The 19073-nt window shown below is 53.0% G+C and overlaps 1 protein-coding gene across 1 annotated transcript; it reads right to left on the bottom strand.

The window, feature by feature from the left end:
* Positions 1–192: 192 nt before the first annotated feature.
* COPS6 (COP9 signalosome subunit 6) lies at positions 193–2829 on the bottom strand. The gene is made up of 10 exons (XM_034988462.1): positions 2745–2829; positions 2399–2524; positions 2056–2187; positions 1627–1715; positions 1475–1537; positions 1130–1177; positions 940–1054; positions 755–847; positions 561–661; positions 193–452 (listed from the first exon to the last, which is right to left on the bottom strand). The coding sequence occupies exons 1-10, from the start codon at positions 2800–2802 to the stop codon at positions 312–314; spliced, it is 966 nt and encodes a 321-aa protein (XP_034844353.1). The 5' UTR covers positions 2803–2829; the 3' UTR covers positions 193–311.
* Positions 2830–19073: the final 16244 nt, after the last annotated feature.

Raw genomic sequence — 19073 nt, 5'->3', positions numbered from 1 at the left:
GTGGAAGCGAGCAGCCTCTGGCTCAGTGTAGATGCATCCACCTGACCGGACATGGGGTCACCTCAAGTGGCAGGGAGCTCCTCCTCATCACTGCAGCCTGTCCTGCCTGAGCAAGGCTGGAACGAGGGCCTCCTTTTAAGATCCAAGTTGAGAAGGCTGTGTGGTGCCCAACAGAGAGGACAGAGCCACTGGAAGGGGTGCTGAGGGGCTGCTCCCCTTTTATTATTGACAGGAGGTTTCTCTAACGAGTGTGACACCCCTCCCCTGTGGGGCCATTGTCCGACCTGTGCGTTGTCCCTTCAAGTACCCTCTCAGAAGAAGAGCCCCCGCATCCGCCTGCCGATGCCTTGTCGATCATAGAGGACGTTGAACTTGTTCACGAACTGGTTCATGGTGTTGCAGGTTTTGGTGATGGTGCCAAGGTAGGCCATGAGCCCCACGTCATTGCATTGCTGGAAGGAACAGACCAGTTGCCCGGGGAACAGTGGACTGTCCCAGGTCCGCCATTACGGACATGACGTACAAAAGCCCCACCTCCCCAGCCTGGGTTTTATACTCACATCGTAAAAGTCTGTCTTGAACTTGTCTGTGCTGAGCACTGGGAGGCAGTGACACAGAGCATAGGCCTCCCGCAGGATCTCATGGTTGAAGGGGACCTCTCCTAAAGGCACAAAAGGACTGCATTAATGTGGATGCTGTCACCTCCCCAGGAGGGAGAGGAAAAGCGGTCCGAACGCCAGGGAGACACTCCTACCCGCTTCGGAGGCCTTGACGTACTCCAAGATGAGCTTGACCCGGCTGTGCAGCATCTTAATGGCGCTGTGCTGCGCGATCAGGTGCTCGGCCACTGCAGGGAGACAGGGACAGGCCAAGGTGGAAAACGCCCGTGGCCAGACTTGCCAGCCCCGCGGCCGAGGAAACCCTGCCGGCCTTCCTCACCAGTGGAGTTCTCCCCGCTGCCCGTGGCGGTCATTCGGGCCACGTGGTCGACGCCAATGCGTTCGGCTTCCTCCGTGGCCAGAGTGTAGGTCAGTTCGGCAAACAGCATCGTGGCCTACAGGGCACAAGGCGGAGTCAGCAGCAGGAAAGGCCAGGGGCAGGATGGCAGGGCTGAAGGGCAGGGCATTACCTCTCCATTGATTATATCGATGACAGACTCAAAAACACTGACGGGAAGCTGGAAAGAAGCAACAGAGACCACTCTTACTGAACTACTAGAGGCCAAAAGCTGGGCTGGGCTCTTCTCCACGCTAGATTTTTCCCATCTAATCTTCCCAAGGACCCACTGAAGTAAGGATAATCCCCATCTCACACGTGAGGCGAAAAGCAGTTTAGGGGTTCAATGACTAGCCCAAAGTCACACAGCTGCTGAGTGGGAGAATTCATCTCCGGTGACGATTCCACCCACCAGAGATGGGGTAAAGGACAGCAGGGGAGGAGGATAAAAAGTAGGCCCAGGGTCAGTATTACTCACATCCGTGTGCTTGGTCATAGGGTTCAATTTAAGAAAGAGCGGGCTCTCGATGATCTCGCACACCTGGAAAAGGGGATGGTGGACACGATGGTCAAGGCCCATCCTGCTCCCTCCCCCTCCCCCTCGTGCTCTGCCCCGGCACACACGTGTACCTGCTTGTGGACGTGGATGTCGGAGGGGTCAGGCGGCCCCCCGGTGGTATACCAACCCAGAAACTCCAGCTCCTTGAACACCTGTTTGACTGCAAAGGAAAGAGCCAAAGTACAGGGTATTTCTTTAAACCACCCTCCCTTAATTGGAAGCTCCTGGTGTATTTTTCATCAGCTTCTCCCCTCCCCACTCAACTCCCCGCTCAATTCACAATAATTAATCCCTCCTATCTTCTCTCATCCTTTACTGTCTTGGGGGGGGGGGGGGAGGAATACCTAAAATGTTCTCTTTCTGAGATCCTTTCCACTACTCTCCTCATTCCCCCACCTTGTCCCGTTCTCCTGTTTCTTCCCAACACTCTCCATCTTCCCCACTCTGCCTGCTTCTTACTCCCACTCCTCTCCCCCGCCCCAAGTCTCTTCCCCTCTCACACTGCTCCTCCTTGGTGTAGTAATACTCCTTGTCAATGATGATCTTCTCCTCCACGGTGTGGGAGAGCAGCTCAAAGGAGTTCATCACCTCGATATTTCGGCCCTCCTGTTTCCCGATCAGAGCCCCAATCACTGGGGGGAGAGAACGACATGTAAAACACGAGGGTCAGGAATCTTGTCCCTCATCATTACGGCCCAAGGGTCGAGGTCAGTGTGAACCAAACGCTGGAGACACCGTGACCTGGGGGAGGGGGAGCCGGCCTCAGGAACGGAAGGGGCAAAGACCCCTCTTTGGGGGAGGTGACCAAGGAGAGGAGGTGGGAGAATTACGCCGAAGACGCACCCTGCATAGGCCGCCCCTCCTGGGAGCGCATGCGAATCCAATGGTCTGAAATGTTGAGAATGACGAGGGGATGAAGAGCGACGGAGACGCTCCCCGTCACGCCGGAGGCCATCACGCTGGGGACCACTGAGGGTGGAGGAAAAGGAGGGCGAGTGAGAGAAGGGGCCGCACGTTCTGCCCCGGAGCTGCGAGCGGGAGACGGCAGAGCCGGAGCCATACATCCCTCCCGCAAGTTAGTCCAGGGAGCGGTATTGCCGTCCCGCCTGCTGACTCCTCCCGGGAGCCCGGGGGGCCTTGTCGCTCCCCGAGGGGCGTCACCAGAAGCCGCCCCCGCGAGGCCCGTTACCTGCGGCATCCACCTCCATCCCGCTGCTCCCTCCAGTCCCGTTCGCCGCCGCCGCCATTTTCCCCGCGCCCGCCAGCCTCGGCCCCGCCCCCTCCCTGCCGGCTTCCGTAGGCCGGCGGCGCATGCTCAGTGGGCGCGGGGTCTCGGCGGGCGGGGCGGGCGGGGCGGGCGGGGCGGGCGGGGCGGGCGGTCCCGGAGCCGGCGGACTTTAGAAGACCCGGGTCTCGCCTGTCGCCTGCCGCTGCGGGTGAACTGGAACAAATTGCTTAACCCTGTCCCCTCCCAACCTTACCGTCCTCGTCAGTAAAATTGGGATAAAACGGCCTAGTTCCTAAGGCTGTTGCAGAAGGAATGAAAAATCACGTGTTTGCCCTCAGAATAAAATCCAAGCCCCTAACCATGGCGTGCAAGGCCCTGCAGGATCCGGCCCCTGCCTGCTAGCCGGCCCTGTCCTCTGCTTTGCCCCTTGGTCCTCATGCTTCAGCCACGCCGGCTCTCACGGCAGTTCCCCTCGCACGCTCCGCTCGCTCCCACATCCCACGATACCTGACCTACACACACCCAAATAGTTTTTAAGTGAATGGTTAATTTGAAGTGGTTCACCTGGGGTCCTCCTTGCCTCCTTCCAAATACCGTATTACCTACAGTACTAGGAACATTCCCAGCACTCTCTAACCCTTCCCAACCTCCCTCTGTCCTCCATCTCCAGCAGCCTTTCAAAACTGGCTTCGGGCAAACCTAGTCCTCTCCAGACCTCTCCACACTCCTACACTCAAGCAAGTTGTTGTACGCTGCTTTATCCCCTCTTGCTGCCCCTGCAATTTGTCTGGCTGGCTCTTTTAATATGTGTCTGCGCCACACCCAAAGTGTGTAAGTTCTCAGAAAGCAGGTGGACACCTGTGTCTTGATCCCGCAGAGCCACTCCAGTGCCCACAACCAGCAGGTACCAGGAGATGTGTTCTGGTTTATCACCTTCCTCATCTTCAAGTCCAGCCTTTTAGCAGCATCTTCAAATCTCTTTCTTTGTCCTTCTGTTCCCTTTGTCACATCGCCTTCTGTAATAAAACCCCCTCCCTGCTTCCTTCTTATAAAGATACCTGGCATTCCATGTAGTGCCCACTGGGATAACCCAGAATAATCTCCCTATGTGAAGATCCTTAACTTAGTCATAAATCCACGATAATCTCCCCACCTGAAGATCCTTAACTTAATCATAAATCCACGATAATCTCCCCATCTGAAGATCCGTAACTTAATCAGATCTGCAAAATCCCTTTTTCCCTGTACAGTAACATTCACAGGTTCCAAAGATTGGGACCTGGCTGTCTTTGGGGGCCATTGTTCAGCCCGCCACAGCACACGTGGGCCACTGTGGGGGAGCTGGAGAGCAGTGCCCTCAATCGAATGGTCACTGTCTTCATGATCTAGCATTATGTCAGTGCATGAAGAGAATCCTAGTGGCTGAACCAGAATTAAGTTGGAATTCTCTAGGCTCCCTTTTGGCTGGGCTGTACCCAGAGGATTGGAATTCCCTAGGCTCCCTTTTGTTTGCAACCAGGATGGCCTGGGGTATACCAGGGAATGGTCAGGGCAGAATCTTGAATTTTCAAAACAAGTCTAGAAAACCCTCCTTTCATCCTGATCATTACCCAAGAGATGGCTGACCAGGAGGAGATGAACACTTTCAGCGAACACCGACATTTAGCGACCAGGATGTCTTACTAAGGTCTGTGGACCAGGAGGAGGTAAGGGAAGTCGGGATGATCTGGAGGAGGCCGTTCCAGCCCTTGGCACTCAGATGCTGCGTATTGTAGGGAGTGTAGAATGTCCATCCAACACCTTGACTACTGACCCATTGTTGGGTAGCTTTTGTGAGAAAAAGCTTTGTGCACCCCAATGTCAAACTGTAGATGATCTGCAAAACCTAAAACATGACACAGTTTAGCTTCAAGGGCCATAATGATGTGGCTTAACTCAGGGGATCAGACTGGAACAGGGACATCAGCACCAGGAGAGCCCCTAGAAGGTGTCGAAGGTTCGATGGAGTCGATTTAGGCGTGGGAGGGACCTTCTGGGCAGTGCAGGCTTGATCAGCATCTTAAAAGGGTCAGCCTCATCAGAGACCAGGTCTCCGCCATAAGCATGCACACAAGTGACTTGACTGTCAGAGCCAAGGTGTGTTCACTGCCCCCAAAGCGTGCGCCTTTCAGCTCCTCTGTCATCTTCAAGTGGTAAACCAAGCAGCCAGGCCATTGGCTGACAGCCCAAGTCAGCGAAATGTAACCAGGCTCCTGGGGGGGGGGGGGGGGGGGGGGAGGGCTAGCCAGATTTCCGATGAGAACAGCTTTGAGTTCTGCCCACTGATCAGAGCTGTGACATTGGCTTTCAGTTTGGGGTAGCTGGCCCTGAAGCTGGGCAGCAGCAGACAGCCAGTGCACCCCATCAGGGTTCACCTTAGCTGAGCCATCAGCGAACCAAGCCCAGGCATTCAGGGGAAACTCTGAGGCTTCCAGTCCCTACCGATCGGCGTCTTGGTTTCAGGTTTCTTCCAAAACAGGAGTGCCACTTCATGTAAAACCCCTCTGGGGCCGGACCGACTGTGCTCTTAAACATACCACTCCTGTCTTACTAGTGAGGCCGGGTAGGCTCCTCCCACCTTGTCATTCATTAGCTTTGACTTGATGCACCCCAAGATGGGGGTACCCGGCTGCAGAGTTACCAGGCCGCCGGGGGCTGGAGTTCGGCACGGGCGGGTGCGCCGCCGGCTGCGTCCTGCAGGTGGCGCTGTTGCACCGCCACTGGCGGCACCTGAGTCCGGCCGTGATTTCCCTTTCTCCCCTCCTGCTTGGCGATCTGTGCGGCCTACTGTCACCCGCTCCATACAGCAGTCCCTGAATGGGAAAATCCCCTCTAATACTTAAGGGACTGGACAATTGCGACCATATACCCACCAGTTCCTACTTACATCTTTAGGTGTAGAAGCAGCAAGGACATCGGGCCCCACGCAAGGTCCCCTGAGCTTCGCTTCTCCACTGCAAACCTTGTCCAGACCCCGGCAGCGGAACTCAGGCACGTCCTCCCCTACAGGAACAAGGACCAAGGCATCTAACTCGTTTGTCAGGGGCTACAACGACAACCAGCAGGAGACCACACAAATCCTCGCTGCCACAACTGCACTCCAAGAATGGCTTTGGGAATAATATTGCTCATGCACTTGGCCTTTCCTCTGAGAGAGATTCGGCCGCGTTCCTCAGCTGCCTCACCTCAGGCTGCAGCCCCAACCCTACAGGACGATTCACCTGGAAGCTGCCCCATCTCTACGGCTTCAGGGCTGTCCAGCGCTGTGGATGTAGGGGGTAAAAAAAGAGATGTCACCCACTTGGTTCACTGAGTGGCACACTGTGGAGACAGCAGCTGGCCTGTTAAGAGCCGGGTCCTGAGGGCAAGACCCTGTGCTTGTCCCAGGGCCAGCCCAGGAGCCGGGGCCCTCCTCCACTCCGGCCTCGCGCAGGAACCCCCACCACTAGGCCGGTTTCTTCTCCTCGCCCGGCCCCTCCTGCCCAGCAGCCCAGTGCAGGACCCAAGAGATACATCTGACTACTCGGGAGTCCCGGACATGTGGAGACAGACCAGGCTGAAACTGTGGAGAGGGACAGACAGGACATCTGGACGTCCTTCTGCTACAGCTCTATGGATGGGGGAGCATTGTGACTGGGGAACCCCCTGGATCCCGAACTGAATGAAGGCGATACTCCAGCTAGATTTTAGTTGTTATTGGAAATGGATGCATGATTCCACAGTTCTCTTTCCCCTTTAAACCAAGTGCCCCAAGACCGCAGGGATAGTCTCTGCGAGCCGTGGAATAAGAAGGGTCTCTTAATCCTTACCTTTTGGTCAGAAGCGCTGTGCTAATTCCTTTGGGTCACCCCTTTACCAGGCACTTGCTTATGGCAAGGGCAGCTCTGGGGCATCACCGTGCTGAGGGCTTCCTGCCACTAATCGGAGGTTCGGGGTCCAGGGGAGGGGTTAGTGCTGTGACCCAGTGCTTCACAGGTGCTCATCACGTAGCTGCTCCAGACTAACTCCAGTGAGAAGTGGGGAAGGGAGGGTGATGCAGGGCGCAGAGAGATCGCAGAATCCAAAGGCAGGATCCAAGTCAGAGCTGTGCTGGGCCACAGCTGCTGAGTCAACTGGCCCACTTTCTCCTCTGTGGGTCCGAGCCCGAGCCCCCTTGCTCACCCATGAGCACGCACGCGGGCCGGCAGGATACATCGGGAGGTGCAGCTAGGGGCTCGGCCGCACCTTGTGTGTACTGAAGGCTTCTCTAAGGCTAGAGGAACCGAAGAACTAGACTCTCACACCCACCAGCGGGTCCCTCTGACGGCCACAGGGCAGGGAAGCCTCAGCTGGGCTGTGGGTGCCGTGGGTGGGCTGCAGGTGAGCTCAACTCGCTTGACAGGCAGTATTTTCAGCTGTGGCAAAAATTCATGCGGGTTTTGTGCAAATGGATTTTCTTTTTTTTTTTTTTAGAGAGGGGAGAGAATGAGCGGGGGCGGGGAGGGCGGTGCAGGGGTGGGGGGCGCAGAGGGAGAGAGAGAATCTTTAAGTAGGCTCCACGCTGGTCTCAATCTCACAACCCTGAGATCATGACCTGAGTCAAAATCAAGGGTCCGACGCTTAACCGACCTAGCCACGCAGGCGCCGCGAATTTTTCGCTAAACAGCCACAGCCCCTGTGCAGGCGTGTGGGCAGATGTGGCTGCGCTGGAGCCCAGAGCCTCGCTGCTGCTTTTCGGGAGAGGGAGTTGCCCTCCTTCTCCCACAGGTCATCTCCCAGCGGTCACACGTGGCTGTGACCCGGGCACCTGTCCCCGCCGCCGCCGCTCGTCCCCCCCAGGCATGCCTGCAGCTGCCCGCCTGGGTCCTGAGGGTGCTCTGCCGCAACCGCGGGCAAGTTTCCTCCTCTACGACCTGCGGTCAGGAGATGAGAGAGATGTGCATCCCTTGTGGGTTAGGTTACAGGTCAGGAAGCTAAGTCAGATCAGAGAGCGATTCTCTGTGAGGCCCGGTAATGGGGAGGGTCAGGGCTGGGGAGAACGGGCTTCCGGAAGGGCCCAGCGGGTTCCGTGGTTGCAGGGGGGTGGCCAGCAGTGGGAGGAGGAGGTTGGTATGGGGATCTCACAGAGCTAGAAGCAAGAGCACCTGGCAAGCGATGCCGTGCTCAGGACGAGGGAACCGGAGGATCCGAAGTCTTTTTTTTTTTTTTAAGATAATGGGATTGAATTTATTTTTATTTATTTTAAGATTTTATTTATTTGACAGAGAGATAGAACACAAGTAGGCAGAGCGGGGCAGGCAGAGGCAGAGGGAACAGACTCCCTGCTGAGCGGAGAGCCTGACGTGGGACTCGATCCCAGGACCCCGGGATCATGACCTGAGCCGAAGGCAGACGCTTAACGACTGAGCCAGCCAGGCGCCCGAGAGAGTCATTTTCTGACTCTCAGGGCACTGGGACCTGCTCGGTCGGCTAGTTCCTGCAGCCCCAGCACTGCCCGCTCTCGTGTTCTAGGCTGTAACTCCTAGGGGGAAGGCTCCTGGGCCCATTTATCTTTGTGGCCCCATAGAGCCTTAATCAGTTAGAAAATTAACGACAGCTTCTTTATAGATGGTACTCTCTGGCCACCTCTTGGCCTTCATGAAGAGTGAGCACCTTATCCTCTCTCAGCCCATCCTCCCGGGCCGTGAGGGGAGTGTGTGTATGTGTGTGTGTGTGTATGGGTTAGTGGAATTGGGGTATACGTGTGCGTCCGTGTGCATGCGTGTGTGACGGTGCTGGAGAAAGTGCCTACAAGACGGGGACTGCGCACAGATGACTAGGTTGTGTGGATGGGAGGCCAGCGCCCGAGACCGGGATTCGGTGACCTGCAGCTGATGGGGGCGCTACCGAAAGTGACCGACTCAGGAGGCCCGTCCAGTCCCAGCCCAACAACAAGACCAGTCGTTTTCATTAACATGGGCCTGGAGGGGGCCGTCACGGGTGGCCCTAGGAGAGACATTGCTCCTTTGTGCCAGGCAGGGTGTCCCGACATTCGCCTTTGGCCAGTGCCACATAAGCCAATGGCCCAAGTGCCCTCTGGGCTTCGCTCACCCCCAGCTGCAGCACCCGGTTCCTGCTACAGCCCGGAGTGGCCGGCACTGAGGATGGGGTGCCGGGCATGGGGGTGGCCCAGCTGCCAGGGTGAAATGCAGCAACATGCAATTTAGTGGATACACTTATAATGAAGTTGGGGAAAACTGCAGAAACCAAAATTCAGTTTTTAGATTAAATAATGGATTTTCCTAATTTAAAAATATGAGCCAGATGCCTGGGTGACTCAGTTGGTTGAGCATTTGCCTTTGACTGGGGTCATGATCCCGGGGTCCTGGGATCGAGCCCCCACATCGGGCTCCCGGCTCCACAGGAAGCCTGCTTCTCCCTCTCCTACTCCCCCTGCTTGTGTTCCCTCTCTCACTGTGTCTCTGTCAAATAAATAAATAAATAATCTTAAAAAAACAAAAAAACAGAACTGGGCCGAGAAGAACATAACTCAGGCCTTCTTCTCCTTCAGAAGGCAAGTCACTGGAAATTAACCAAGTTTTCTGCAAAAGTTAGTGGATTACCTTGATTTGTCTGAAGAAGCCTTTACAAATGTCAACAAGCCTAAGAGCTACTTACGCGCTCTGTGAAATCCAGCAGAAGATATTAAAGTACAAAGAGCAGACTCCAGAGCCTCCTTTTGCACATCAAAGGGCCACCTGTGATGTGAGCTTTCATCCCCCTCACATCCCAGCAGCATCATCCTCCTGCCAACCAGAATGTTAACCGTGGGTCGATCATCAGTCTTTACTGGACCCCTTTCCCGGTAAAGAATTTATAATCCCTATTCTGAAAGCTGAGGGTTCTTTTTAGTTCTTTGATTTCCGTTATTAGGGTGAAAATAGAGATATGTGAGAGAGGTTCGGTTGTTGGAGACCTCTGTCCCAGCTGAGCTCCTTCTACTCACCGTAATTACCTTAAGGGGATTCTCCTCCTGAGCCCACATGGTCAACAATCCTCTGGGCCTTCATTTCTTCTATGAATATCCTCCTAGTTCATGTGATAGGAGTGACACCTCAACGGGATCAAGCACAAGAGCTCTGGGTTCATTTTCCCCACAGTTAAAAATAAAAGGCTGATCTCATCTCAAGTTCCTTAACTTAATTAGATCTATAAAGATCCTTTTTCCAAATAAAATAACATTTACAAGTTCCAGGGATTAGGGCTTGACACCTTTGTGTAGCCATTATGTAACCTACTATGGTAGAGCATCTTGAATAACGGCAAGATCTATTTTAGAGGCAGATTTAATTGGATGTAGGAGATGAGGCTTATTCTTCAATTCTCTTTCCTCATCTATCAAATTGGGCCCTTCTCCACTACTCCAAATGGGTTACTGCTTCCAATGTGTTGATGGCATCCCTCTGTCACCCAGAGACCACAGGTAGTGACAAAACGTGGGTTACAGTCTGGCTGCAGGGGCAGAGGGAAGTAGGACAGGCCGTGGCTGGAGGAAATATCTTCCTAGGGGAGATGCGGTTAGCAGAGGATGGAAGCATTAAGAACATGGAAGGGACGTTGATTCTGAGTGTGGGACACAGGGGCGTTCTTAAACTCCCCTCTTCCTCGGCAGCTGCCAGAAACCCACACTGAGCCATGTGTGAAGGAGAATGTACTTAGTAAGTGCTTTTTGTTGTTGTTGTTTTTATTTATTTTTTTTTTCAGTAACCTCTCCACCCAACGTAGGGCTCGAACTCACAACCCCGAGATGAAGAGTCACACACTCCACAGACTGGACCAGCCGGGTGCCCCAGCAAGTGCTTTTGGGAGATGACACCAGCTACTGTTCACTGAATTAATATGGCAACTTAGTATGTCATGTGCAGTGCTTGAGGCTTTCTTTCACATACATTCTGTACCCAGAAGAATCTGTGAACTAGGGCGTGAGGAAACAGACTCAGGGCCTCCAAGCAATTCAGCGGTGGAGGCCGAATTCTCACTGAGGCTCTGTCTGCCTCCCATGCCCAGGCTGCCTGCCCATTTATCTCAGAGTCGTGTAAATCGTTCTGGACTTTTTGTGGAATGTTTCTTTTCTTTACCACAGAGATTGATGGCATTGGCCTTTTCTATTTTCTGTTCTTTTAGACCAAGACTTGACAACCGGGAAGAAGCTGAGCACTCCAGGAAGGGGTGACTGTGAAGCGGCGGGTATAAATGGAAGACTAGATGAGTATTCTACATCTCTGAGCTGTTTAGAAATAGCAGCAGGGGCACCTGGGTGGCTCAGTCGTTAAACGTCTGCCTTCCACTCAGGTCAGGATCCCAGGGTCCTGGGATCGAGCCCCGCATCGGGCTCCCTGCTCAGCGGGAAGCCTGCTTCTCCCTCTCCCACTCCCCCTGCTTGTGTTCCCTCTCTTGCTGTGTCTCTCTGTCAAATAAATAAATAAAATCTTAAAAAAAAAAAAAAAAAAACAGAAATAGCAGCAGAATTCCATGAGAGAGAGAGAAAAGTATCCCCTTCCCCCAGGTCGTGTCCGAGCACAGCAACAGGCATCCCCAGGAAACCACCCCCCATTGGAGAAAAAGCCTGTCATCCTAAGAAAGCCGACAGAAATGTCAATATCCCATAAGAAGAACGATCTTATGGGATGTCTGGTTGACTCAGTTGGTAGAGCATGCCACTCTCCATCACGAGCTCATGAGTTCAAGCCCCACAATGGGCATGGAGCCTACTTTAAAAAAAAAAACCTGGGGAGTGCCTGGGTGGCTCAGTTGGTTAAGCGTCCATCCAACTCTTGGTTTCGGCTCAGGTTGTGATCTCTGGGTCATGAAATCGAGCCCCGCATCAGGCTCTGCACTCAGTGGGGAGTCTGCTTAATATTCTCTCTCCCTCTGCCCCTGCCCACCTATAAATAAACAAATATCAAAAAAAAAATGTAAATTAGGTTGCTCAACCATTGGTAAGCATCAGAAAATCCCCACACTAAAGTAATTCTATTATGTAGTGATTGTGGGAAAACCTGCATCAGAAGCCCCACCTTCTGGCACCTGAGAAAACATGCTGGAGAGAAGCCCTTACTCAACACTGGAAAATCCATCATGGGGAGAACTCATTTAAGTGCAGTGACTGTGGAAAAGCCTTGAGGCAGAACACACCTCACTGACATCAGAGAATTTGTTCTAGGGAGAAACCATATAAATGTGAGTGCGGAAAAGCCTTCAGGAATTGCTCACAGCTTTCTCAACACGAGAGGTTCCACACTGGAGGGAGGCCCATGCACGTGGTCAGTGGGAGAGAAACTTCTCCGTCAAGAGGGATCTTACTGGGGCACCTGGGTGGCTCAGTTGGTTGTGCGTCCGACTCTTGACTTTAGCTCAGGTCATGATCTCAGGGTTGTGGGATGGAGCCCCTCATTGGGCTCCGTGCTCAGCGGGGAGTCTCCTTGAGATTCGTCTCTCTCACTCTCCCTCTGCCCCTCCCCACTGCGCACTCGCGCGCTCTCTCTCTCTGTAAAATAAATAAATCTTAAAAAAAAAGAAAAGAAAGACAGAAAAAAAGAAAAGAGGGACCTTACCAAGCACCTGAGAGTTCACCTAGGGAAAGGCTTGAGATAGCCTCCAGGCAGTTTGGATTCCATCTCACATACAGTCTCTCTGTTATATGAGTTAGGATCATTTAGGAACCCTGAGCCAGGGAGGGCCTGCAACTGTCCTGAAATGGGAGGAGTATTCAGTCACCCAAACTCATACTTCAGGAAAACCTGGTGAGTTTGGTGCATCAAAAAGACTCCAACACTGGGAATGTACTTCATGACACTGAACTGTACACATAAAAATGGTAAAATTCATGTTAAGTATATTTTACCACAATTTTTAAAAATTGCTCCAGGGGCACCTGGGTGGCTCAGTCAGTTAAGCACCTGCCTTCAGCTCAGGTCATGATCCCGGGGTCCTGGGACCAAGCCCTGCATCGGGCTCCCTGCTCAGTAGGGAGCCTGCTTCTGCCTCTGCCTCTGCCTCCCTCTACCTCTCCCCCTGCTTGTGTCTGCTGTCAAATAAATAAATAAATCTTTTAAAAAAAACTAAAATAAAATAAAATTGCCCCCAAAAGTGTATTGTGCTTGGTGTATGCAATAAATCCCATTTTTAAAAATATTTTCTTTATTTGACAGAGAGAGGCACAGCAAGAGAGGGAACACAAGCAGGGGTAGTGGGGGAGGGAGAAGCAGGCTTCCCGCCGAGCAGGGAGCCCAATGCGGGGCTTGATCCCAGGACCCCGGGATCATGACCTGAGCCTAAGGCAGACGCTTAACGACTGAGCCACCCAGGCGCCCCTAAATCCCATTTTTTTAAAAAAGATTTTATTTATCAGAGAGAGAGAGAGAATGAGCAGGGGGAGGAGCAGAGGGAGAGGGAGACGCAAACTCCCCGCTGAGCAGGGAGCCCAATGTAGGGCTCGATCCCAGGACCCTGGGATCACATGACCCACAGGCAGACACCTAACCAACTGAGCCACCCAGGTACCCCAAATCCCTTTTTTTTTTTAACAAAAAAAGGCTAACAGATATTTGAATCATATTCTGCAACTGTGGAGTCTATCTTTTGAGGAAATTTAGAGCATGTTAAAGACAGAAGATGTCTTATGATGGCTCAAAAGTATATCAAAACTGGGAATTCCTCTTATAGCAGATGAGATTAATCTGAAAGAGTCTATAAATGGTCTTTAAAATTGACTTGAGGGACGTCCGTTCTGTCTAGAAAGACACCACAGGACCTGTCTGGTGTCTCTCTAAGCCATGAGTTGCTCCTGGTAGATCCTCCTACTGACATGAATGATTAGTAACACGTCCTGAGCACACACTTCGAGTAGCCTCTAGGCAAACACTTGGCCGCAGGTTGGCTTTTAAGCCTCACAAAACTCTTATCAAGTAACTCCTGTTCACAGAAGTGACAACTGAGGCTTAAGAGGTGAGTCATTTGCCAAAGGGTCACTTACAGCAAGTCAAGGGACACGGCTAAAAATACCTGACTCTCGAACCCATCGTATTGGTTCTGTGCAGACATGGACCATCTCTGAACAACGAGTCCCAGTGGCGGTTAGGCTGCCCATCAAAGGATCTGGTAGGTTTGTGGTAAGGTAGCATTCCGAGAACAGTCTGTGAAGTCAAGACAGTAGGAAATGGCTTGATAGGTAATGCCCATGAAGTCAAGGATCTGATTGGATAAAAGTTTGTCTCAGTTCCAGGGCGCCTCGCTGTCTCCGTCAGTAGAGCCTGTGACCCTTTATCTCAGGGTCATGAGTTTGAGCCCCACGTTGGGTGTGGAGCCTACTTAAAAAAAAAAAAAAAGTGTCTCAGTTCCACCAGGACTTGATCACATTTTGAGTTCATTATGCTATTCACTCAAAATAAACAACTCAATAAATACACCAAGTCCCTGTTGCCTTTCCAGTTACAGCTACGTAACAAAGGAACAGCCCATGTTTAGGACACATCAATTTCATTCCTAATCCTGACTTCTCTTTGCTGCTTTCCAACACGACTCCTTGGCGCCAGTGAGCCCTTGTCAATGGGGGTCAGACCACAGACCATGGTCACTCTGCTGAAGCCCTCCTGTGGCTCAGGTTCACTCAGGGAGCTGGTCAAACCTCCAACGGTGGATGCCAGCCAGTACATAACACGCCCCCCAGGTCAGTCAGGGGAGAGACACAGACAGAGAGCTTTCTTGCAACTGAGTGGCTTAGCTGATTGCAGGGGGCTGGCTAGGCAAGTCTGAAATCCACAAGGCAGGCCATCAGGAGGGGCAGGCCCAACTCCGGCTCAAGCTAAAACCGCTGCCCACAGGTGGAATTTCTTCTGTGAAAGGCGCGCTGCTCTGAGCCTTTCAATGGACTGAATCAGTCTCACCTAGATTACCAAGGACGATCGCGCTTAGAGCTCTGATCACATGGACAAACTACACATCGTGGCTACGCCTCCATCAGTGTTTGATTGAATGGAGACTGCCGCCTGGCCAAGTTGACAAGGAAGCCATCCCCTTACCTCTTGGACCTGACTTTCTCCTGCCTCACCCCATGCTCTTTGCTGACCCCTTATTTCTGGCCCCATATGAACAGAGGCTCCAGGGACCGTTGGGTTCCCTGCTGTGCCCACAGGTCTACCCCAGGGCCCAGGCAGCTGCTCAGTAAATATTAACTGAATAATGAATGTGCAACCTTTCACATGATGCTTGAGCCTCTATGGTAACACCCTGCCTCTTTCTGAACATTCCAGGCCCCAGGGCCGGCAGCTCCCTCTCTGGTCAGGCCTTTACCTCCCGACAACGTGACCCTTGGCCCAAACCTGTCTCTCAGCAGCTTCGCCTCCTGGCCGCTGACCCTGTCCCGCCCTGGTCTCCTCTCCCTGGCATAGCCCTTCCCGGTTTTCCATGAGCTGCCTCCCAGCCCCATGCCCTCTGAGCCTGGTGGCCAAACCAAGCGTGATTCTCCCCACTTGTCCCTCCTGGGGTGGAGGGGGACTCTCACCTCCCACACTGTACCCCCACAGCCTCAGACCCCAGTGGCTTTGTGGTCAGGCCCGTTGTATCTTGGTACTCAGCTACAGCCAAGCACCCTCGTGCTTTTCACAGAATTAACTTGCTTGTAAACCTCCTTTGACTTCCTGTTACCTGGGGGGAAAGTGAGCCAGTCCTCACCTTGCCATGAAAGGCCCTTTCCCATCTGACCCTAACCGGGGTCCCCTGCTATTCTCCTGGGGGCACCCTCTCCTTGGCCACCTGCCCTCCTTCCCCTACACAGCTGGTCCGCAGACCCTCTCCAAAGGGGATCAGCCCACCCGGGTTTCTCCACCATGAAAGACGCCCCTCTCTCCGCCCTGCAGCCTGGTCTCCCCTCAGGGATGCCACATTGGCCAGCGGAGCCAGTCTTCCTGCTTTGGTGAGTTTACTTCAGTGGTTAGAGGACCGGCAAATCCTGCTGTTCACCCCAGCGGGCCTCTCAGCCTCAGCCTCTCTTCTCTGCTGCTGTGACCCCCACCTGGCCCACTGCCAGCATGTAAGCCAGCTTGTCTGGCCTAAGGTGACGGGTTGAGGGAGGGAGCTCCCAGTCTCTGGCCGCTGGGACTCAGGGGTCCAGTAACGTGTACAAAGGGGGTGCAGCGGCAGGGAAAGGACTGGATTAACAGGCCAGGAAAGCGAGCACACTGTGCTTTCCCACCTCCACGGGGGCATCCACCTTGTGGATTGCCAACTGACCGGAAAGAGGATTTAAGTCGGGGTTCCCAAACTTGGTTGTGCATCGAAATCACCCTCGGGTGGGGGTGGGGTGTGTAAGGAACCTGAGCATGGCAGGCCCCGCCCCCAATCTCCTGATCCTCCCTGGGCAGCGTCAGGGGGTCATGGCACCCAGAAAGCTGGCTGTGCTCCGGGGGAGCCGGCGTCACAGTCTGCAGCCCCGCGAGGCCGGAGGGGCCAGGGGCGCGAGTCCTGGCACTGCCCGGACGCGGGGGGGGGCGGGGGGGGCGTTGCTGGGCGGGGGATACAACACCCCGCCCCCACCGCCCCCACGCCGGGCCCCGCGGGGCTGCAGGCCGGTCTGGCAGGGGAGGGCTGGCGCACCTGCCCCCAGGTTCCCCACGCGTGCAGGCGCGCAGGGCCGGGCCGGGCAGGACGCGCGGGCTCCGCGGGTCCCCATCCCCTGCTCGGTACCCCTCTGATCAGCCCCTCCCAGGGCCTCCCAAGCCACCTCCCCGGCCTGCCAGCCCCGCCTTTCCCATGAACGTGATTCCTGGCTCACCACATCAGCCTGCCCGGGAACATCGGGAGCATATCAAGCGCACTCTTTCCTGCACCGCACATACATTATTTTGTCTACTCAACAATCCATGAGGTAGTTACTTTAAATTTTTAAATGTTTTAAAATGAGGGCGCCTGGGGCGCCTGGGTGGCTCAGTTGGTTAAGCGACTGCCTTCGGCTCAGGTCATGATCCTGGAGTCCCGGGATCGAGTCCCGCATCGGGCTCCCTGCCCGGCAGGGAGTCTGCTTCTCCCTCTGACCCTCCCCCCTCTCATGTACTCTCTCTCATTCTCGCTCTCTCAAAAAAATAAATAAATCTTAAAAAAAAAAAAAAAAAATGAGGGCGCCTGGGTCGCTTAGTCAGTTAAGCGTCTGCCTTCGGCTCAGGTCATGATCCTGGGCCCTGGGATCCAGCCCCGCATTGGGCTCCTTGCTCAGCGGGAAGCCTGCTTCTCCCTCTGCCTCTGCCTCTGCCTCTCTCTCTCCCTGTCTCTCATGAATAAATAAAATCTTTAAAGAAAAAAAATTTTTTTAAATGATCACGCAGTTTTTCTTCTGTTTTCCAGTTCTATTAATTTTAGCACATGTATAGATTCGTGGAACTCCTACAGAACGGCCAAACTTTCCCAGGATGGCTGTACGTTTTCCATTACCACCAGCAACGGTTTCTTAGATAGAACACCAGGATGGTTAATTTTACGTGGCAATGTGACTGGGCTAAGGGATGTTTCTGGGTGTGTCTGTGAGGGTGGTTACGGAGGGATTAGCGTTCAAACAGACTGAGTAAAGAAGATCTGCCCTCACCAATGTGAGCAGGCATCATCCTGTCGGTTGAGGGCCTCAACAGAATCAAAAAGCAGAGAGCAGGTGCGTTGTCTCTGTCCCTTTCTTCCCTCCCTCCCTCTCATCCATCCTCTGCCCTCTGACATTGGGGCTGTCCTTGCTTCTCAGGTCTTCAGACTCCGGGAATTACACCAGCCCTTTGGACCCGGACTGAATTATTCCATGAGCTTTTCTGGTTGTAGAGCTTGCAAGTAGAATATCATGGCATAGCTCGACCTCCGCAATTGCATGAGCCATTTCCCATGATAAATCCCCTCTTCTGTATCTCTCTATATCCTATTGTTTCTTTTTTTCTGGAGAACCCTAACTAATACAGACATGCAAAGCATAAGGAACCAAAAGATAAATGGACAAACTGGACATCACCAAAATTAAAACCTTCTGGCTTCAAAGGACACCATTAAGAAAGTAAAAGGACGGGGTGCCTGGGTGGCTCAGTTGTTAAGTGTCTGCCTTCGGCTCAGGTCATGATCCCAGGGTCCTGTGATGGAGCCCCGCATTGGGCTCCCTGCTCAGCAGGGAGCCTGCTTCTCCCTCTCCCACTCCCCTGCTTGTGTTCCCTCTCTCGCTGTATTTCTCTCTGTCAAATAAATAAATAAAATCTTTTTTAAAAAAAAGTAAAAGGAGAACCTATAGAATGGTAGAAAATTTTTGTAAATCAGGCATATTTGATAAGGCTTACACCTAGAACATATCCTACAACTCAATAATAAAAAGCCAACCAATTAAAAGACAGGCAAAGGGTCTGAATAGACATTTCTCCAAAAAAGACATATAAATGGGGGCACCTGGGTGGCTCAGTCAGTTAAGCATCTACCTTTGGCTCAGGTCATGATCTTAGGGTCCTGGGATTGAGCCCTGTGTTGGGCTCCCCGCTCAGCAGGGAGTCTGCTTCTTCCTATCCCTCTGCCCCTTGCCCCCTGCCCCGCTTGTGCTCTCTCTTTCAAATAAATAAATAAAATCCTTAGGAAAAAAAAGATATACAAAGCAAGTGGAAAGATGCCCACCATCACTAGCCATCAGAGAAATGCAAATCAAACCACAGTGAGACCACTTCGCGTCCAGTAGAACTGCGATAATAAAAAGGACAGTGACAAGTGTCGTTGAGGATACAGAGGAATCAGAAGCCTGTAACTGCTGGCGAGCATGTGACATGGGACAACCACTTGGGAGGACCATCTGGCATTCTCTCAGAAGGTTAAATAAAGCATTTGACCCAGAAATTCCTATCCTGAGTATATATACCCAAGAGAAATTAAAACATACGTCCAGACAAAAGCTGGTACACAACATTCATCGCATATTATTCCTAATAACCCAAACGTGGCAACAACCCAAATGCTCCCCAATGGATGAAAAGAATGAACAGACTGGTAAATGCATACAATTGAGTGCTATTCAGCTATTAAAAAGGATGAAGTATAGATTCAAGCGGCAACATACACGAACAAAGCTTGACATCGTCCTGAGAAGCCAAAGAAGCCAGACACAAGAGGCCACATATTGTGCTATGGCGATCCCATTCACGTGAAATGTCCAGGATAGGCAAATCCAGAGAGACAGACAGTAGACTGGTAGTCACCAGGGGCTGAGGGAATTAGGGGGTCGGGAGTGACTGC

The sequence above is a fragment of the Mirounga leonina genome, unplaced genomic scaffold, assembly GCF_011800145.1.
Source record: "Mirounga leonina isolate KUSES-001 unplaced genomic scaffold, KU_Mleo_1.0 Mir_454, whole genome shotgun sequence".
In the NCBI taxonomy this organism is placed as follows: domain Eukaryota; kingdom Metazoa; phylum Chordata; class Mammalia; order Carnivora; family Phocidae; genus Mirounga; species Mirounga leonina.
This window is presented reverse-complemented; position numbering and strand designations above follow the sequence as displayed.

Bases quoted from the DNA above. Each gene is read 5' to 3' on its own strand.
- COPS6 (XM_034988462.1), bottom strand. From the start codon at position 2,802: ATGGCGGCGGCGGCGAACGGGACTGGAGGGAGCAGCGGGATGGAGGTG. The intron at 1,055-1,129 runs GTAATGCCCTGC...TGTGCCCTGTAG, and splicing joins TCGATATAATCAATGGAGAG to GCCACGATGCTGTTTGCCGA. The intron at 662-754 runs GTAGGAGTGTCT...TTGTGCCTTTAG, and splicing joins CGTCAAGGCCTCCGAAGCGG to GAGAGGTCCCCTTCAACCAT.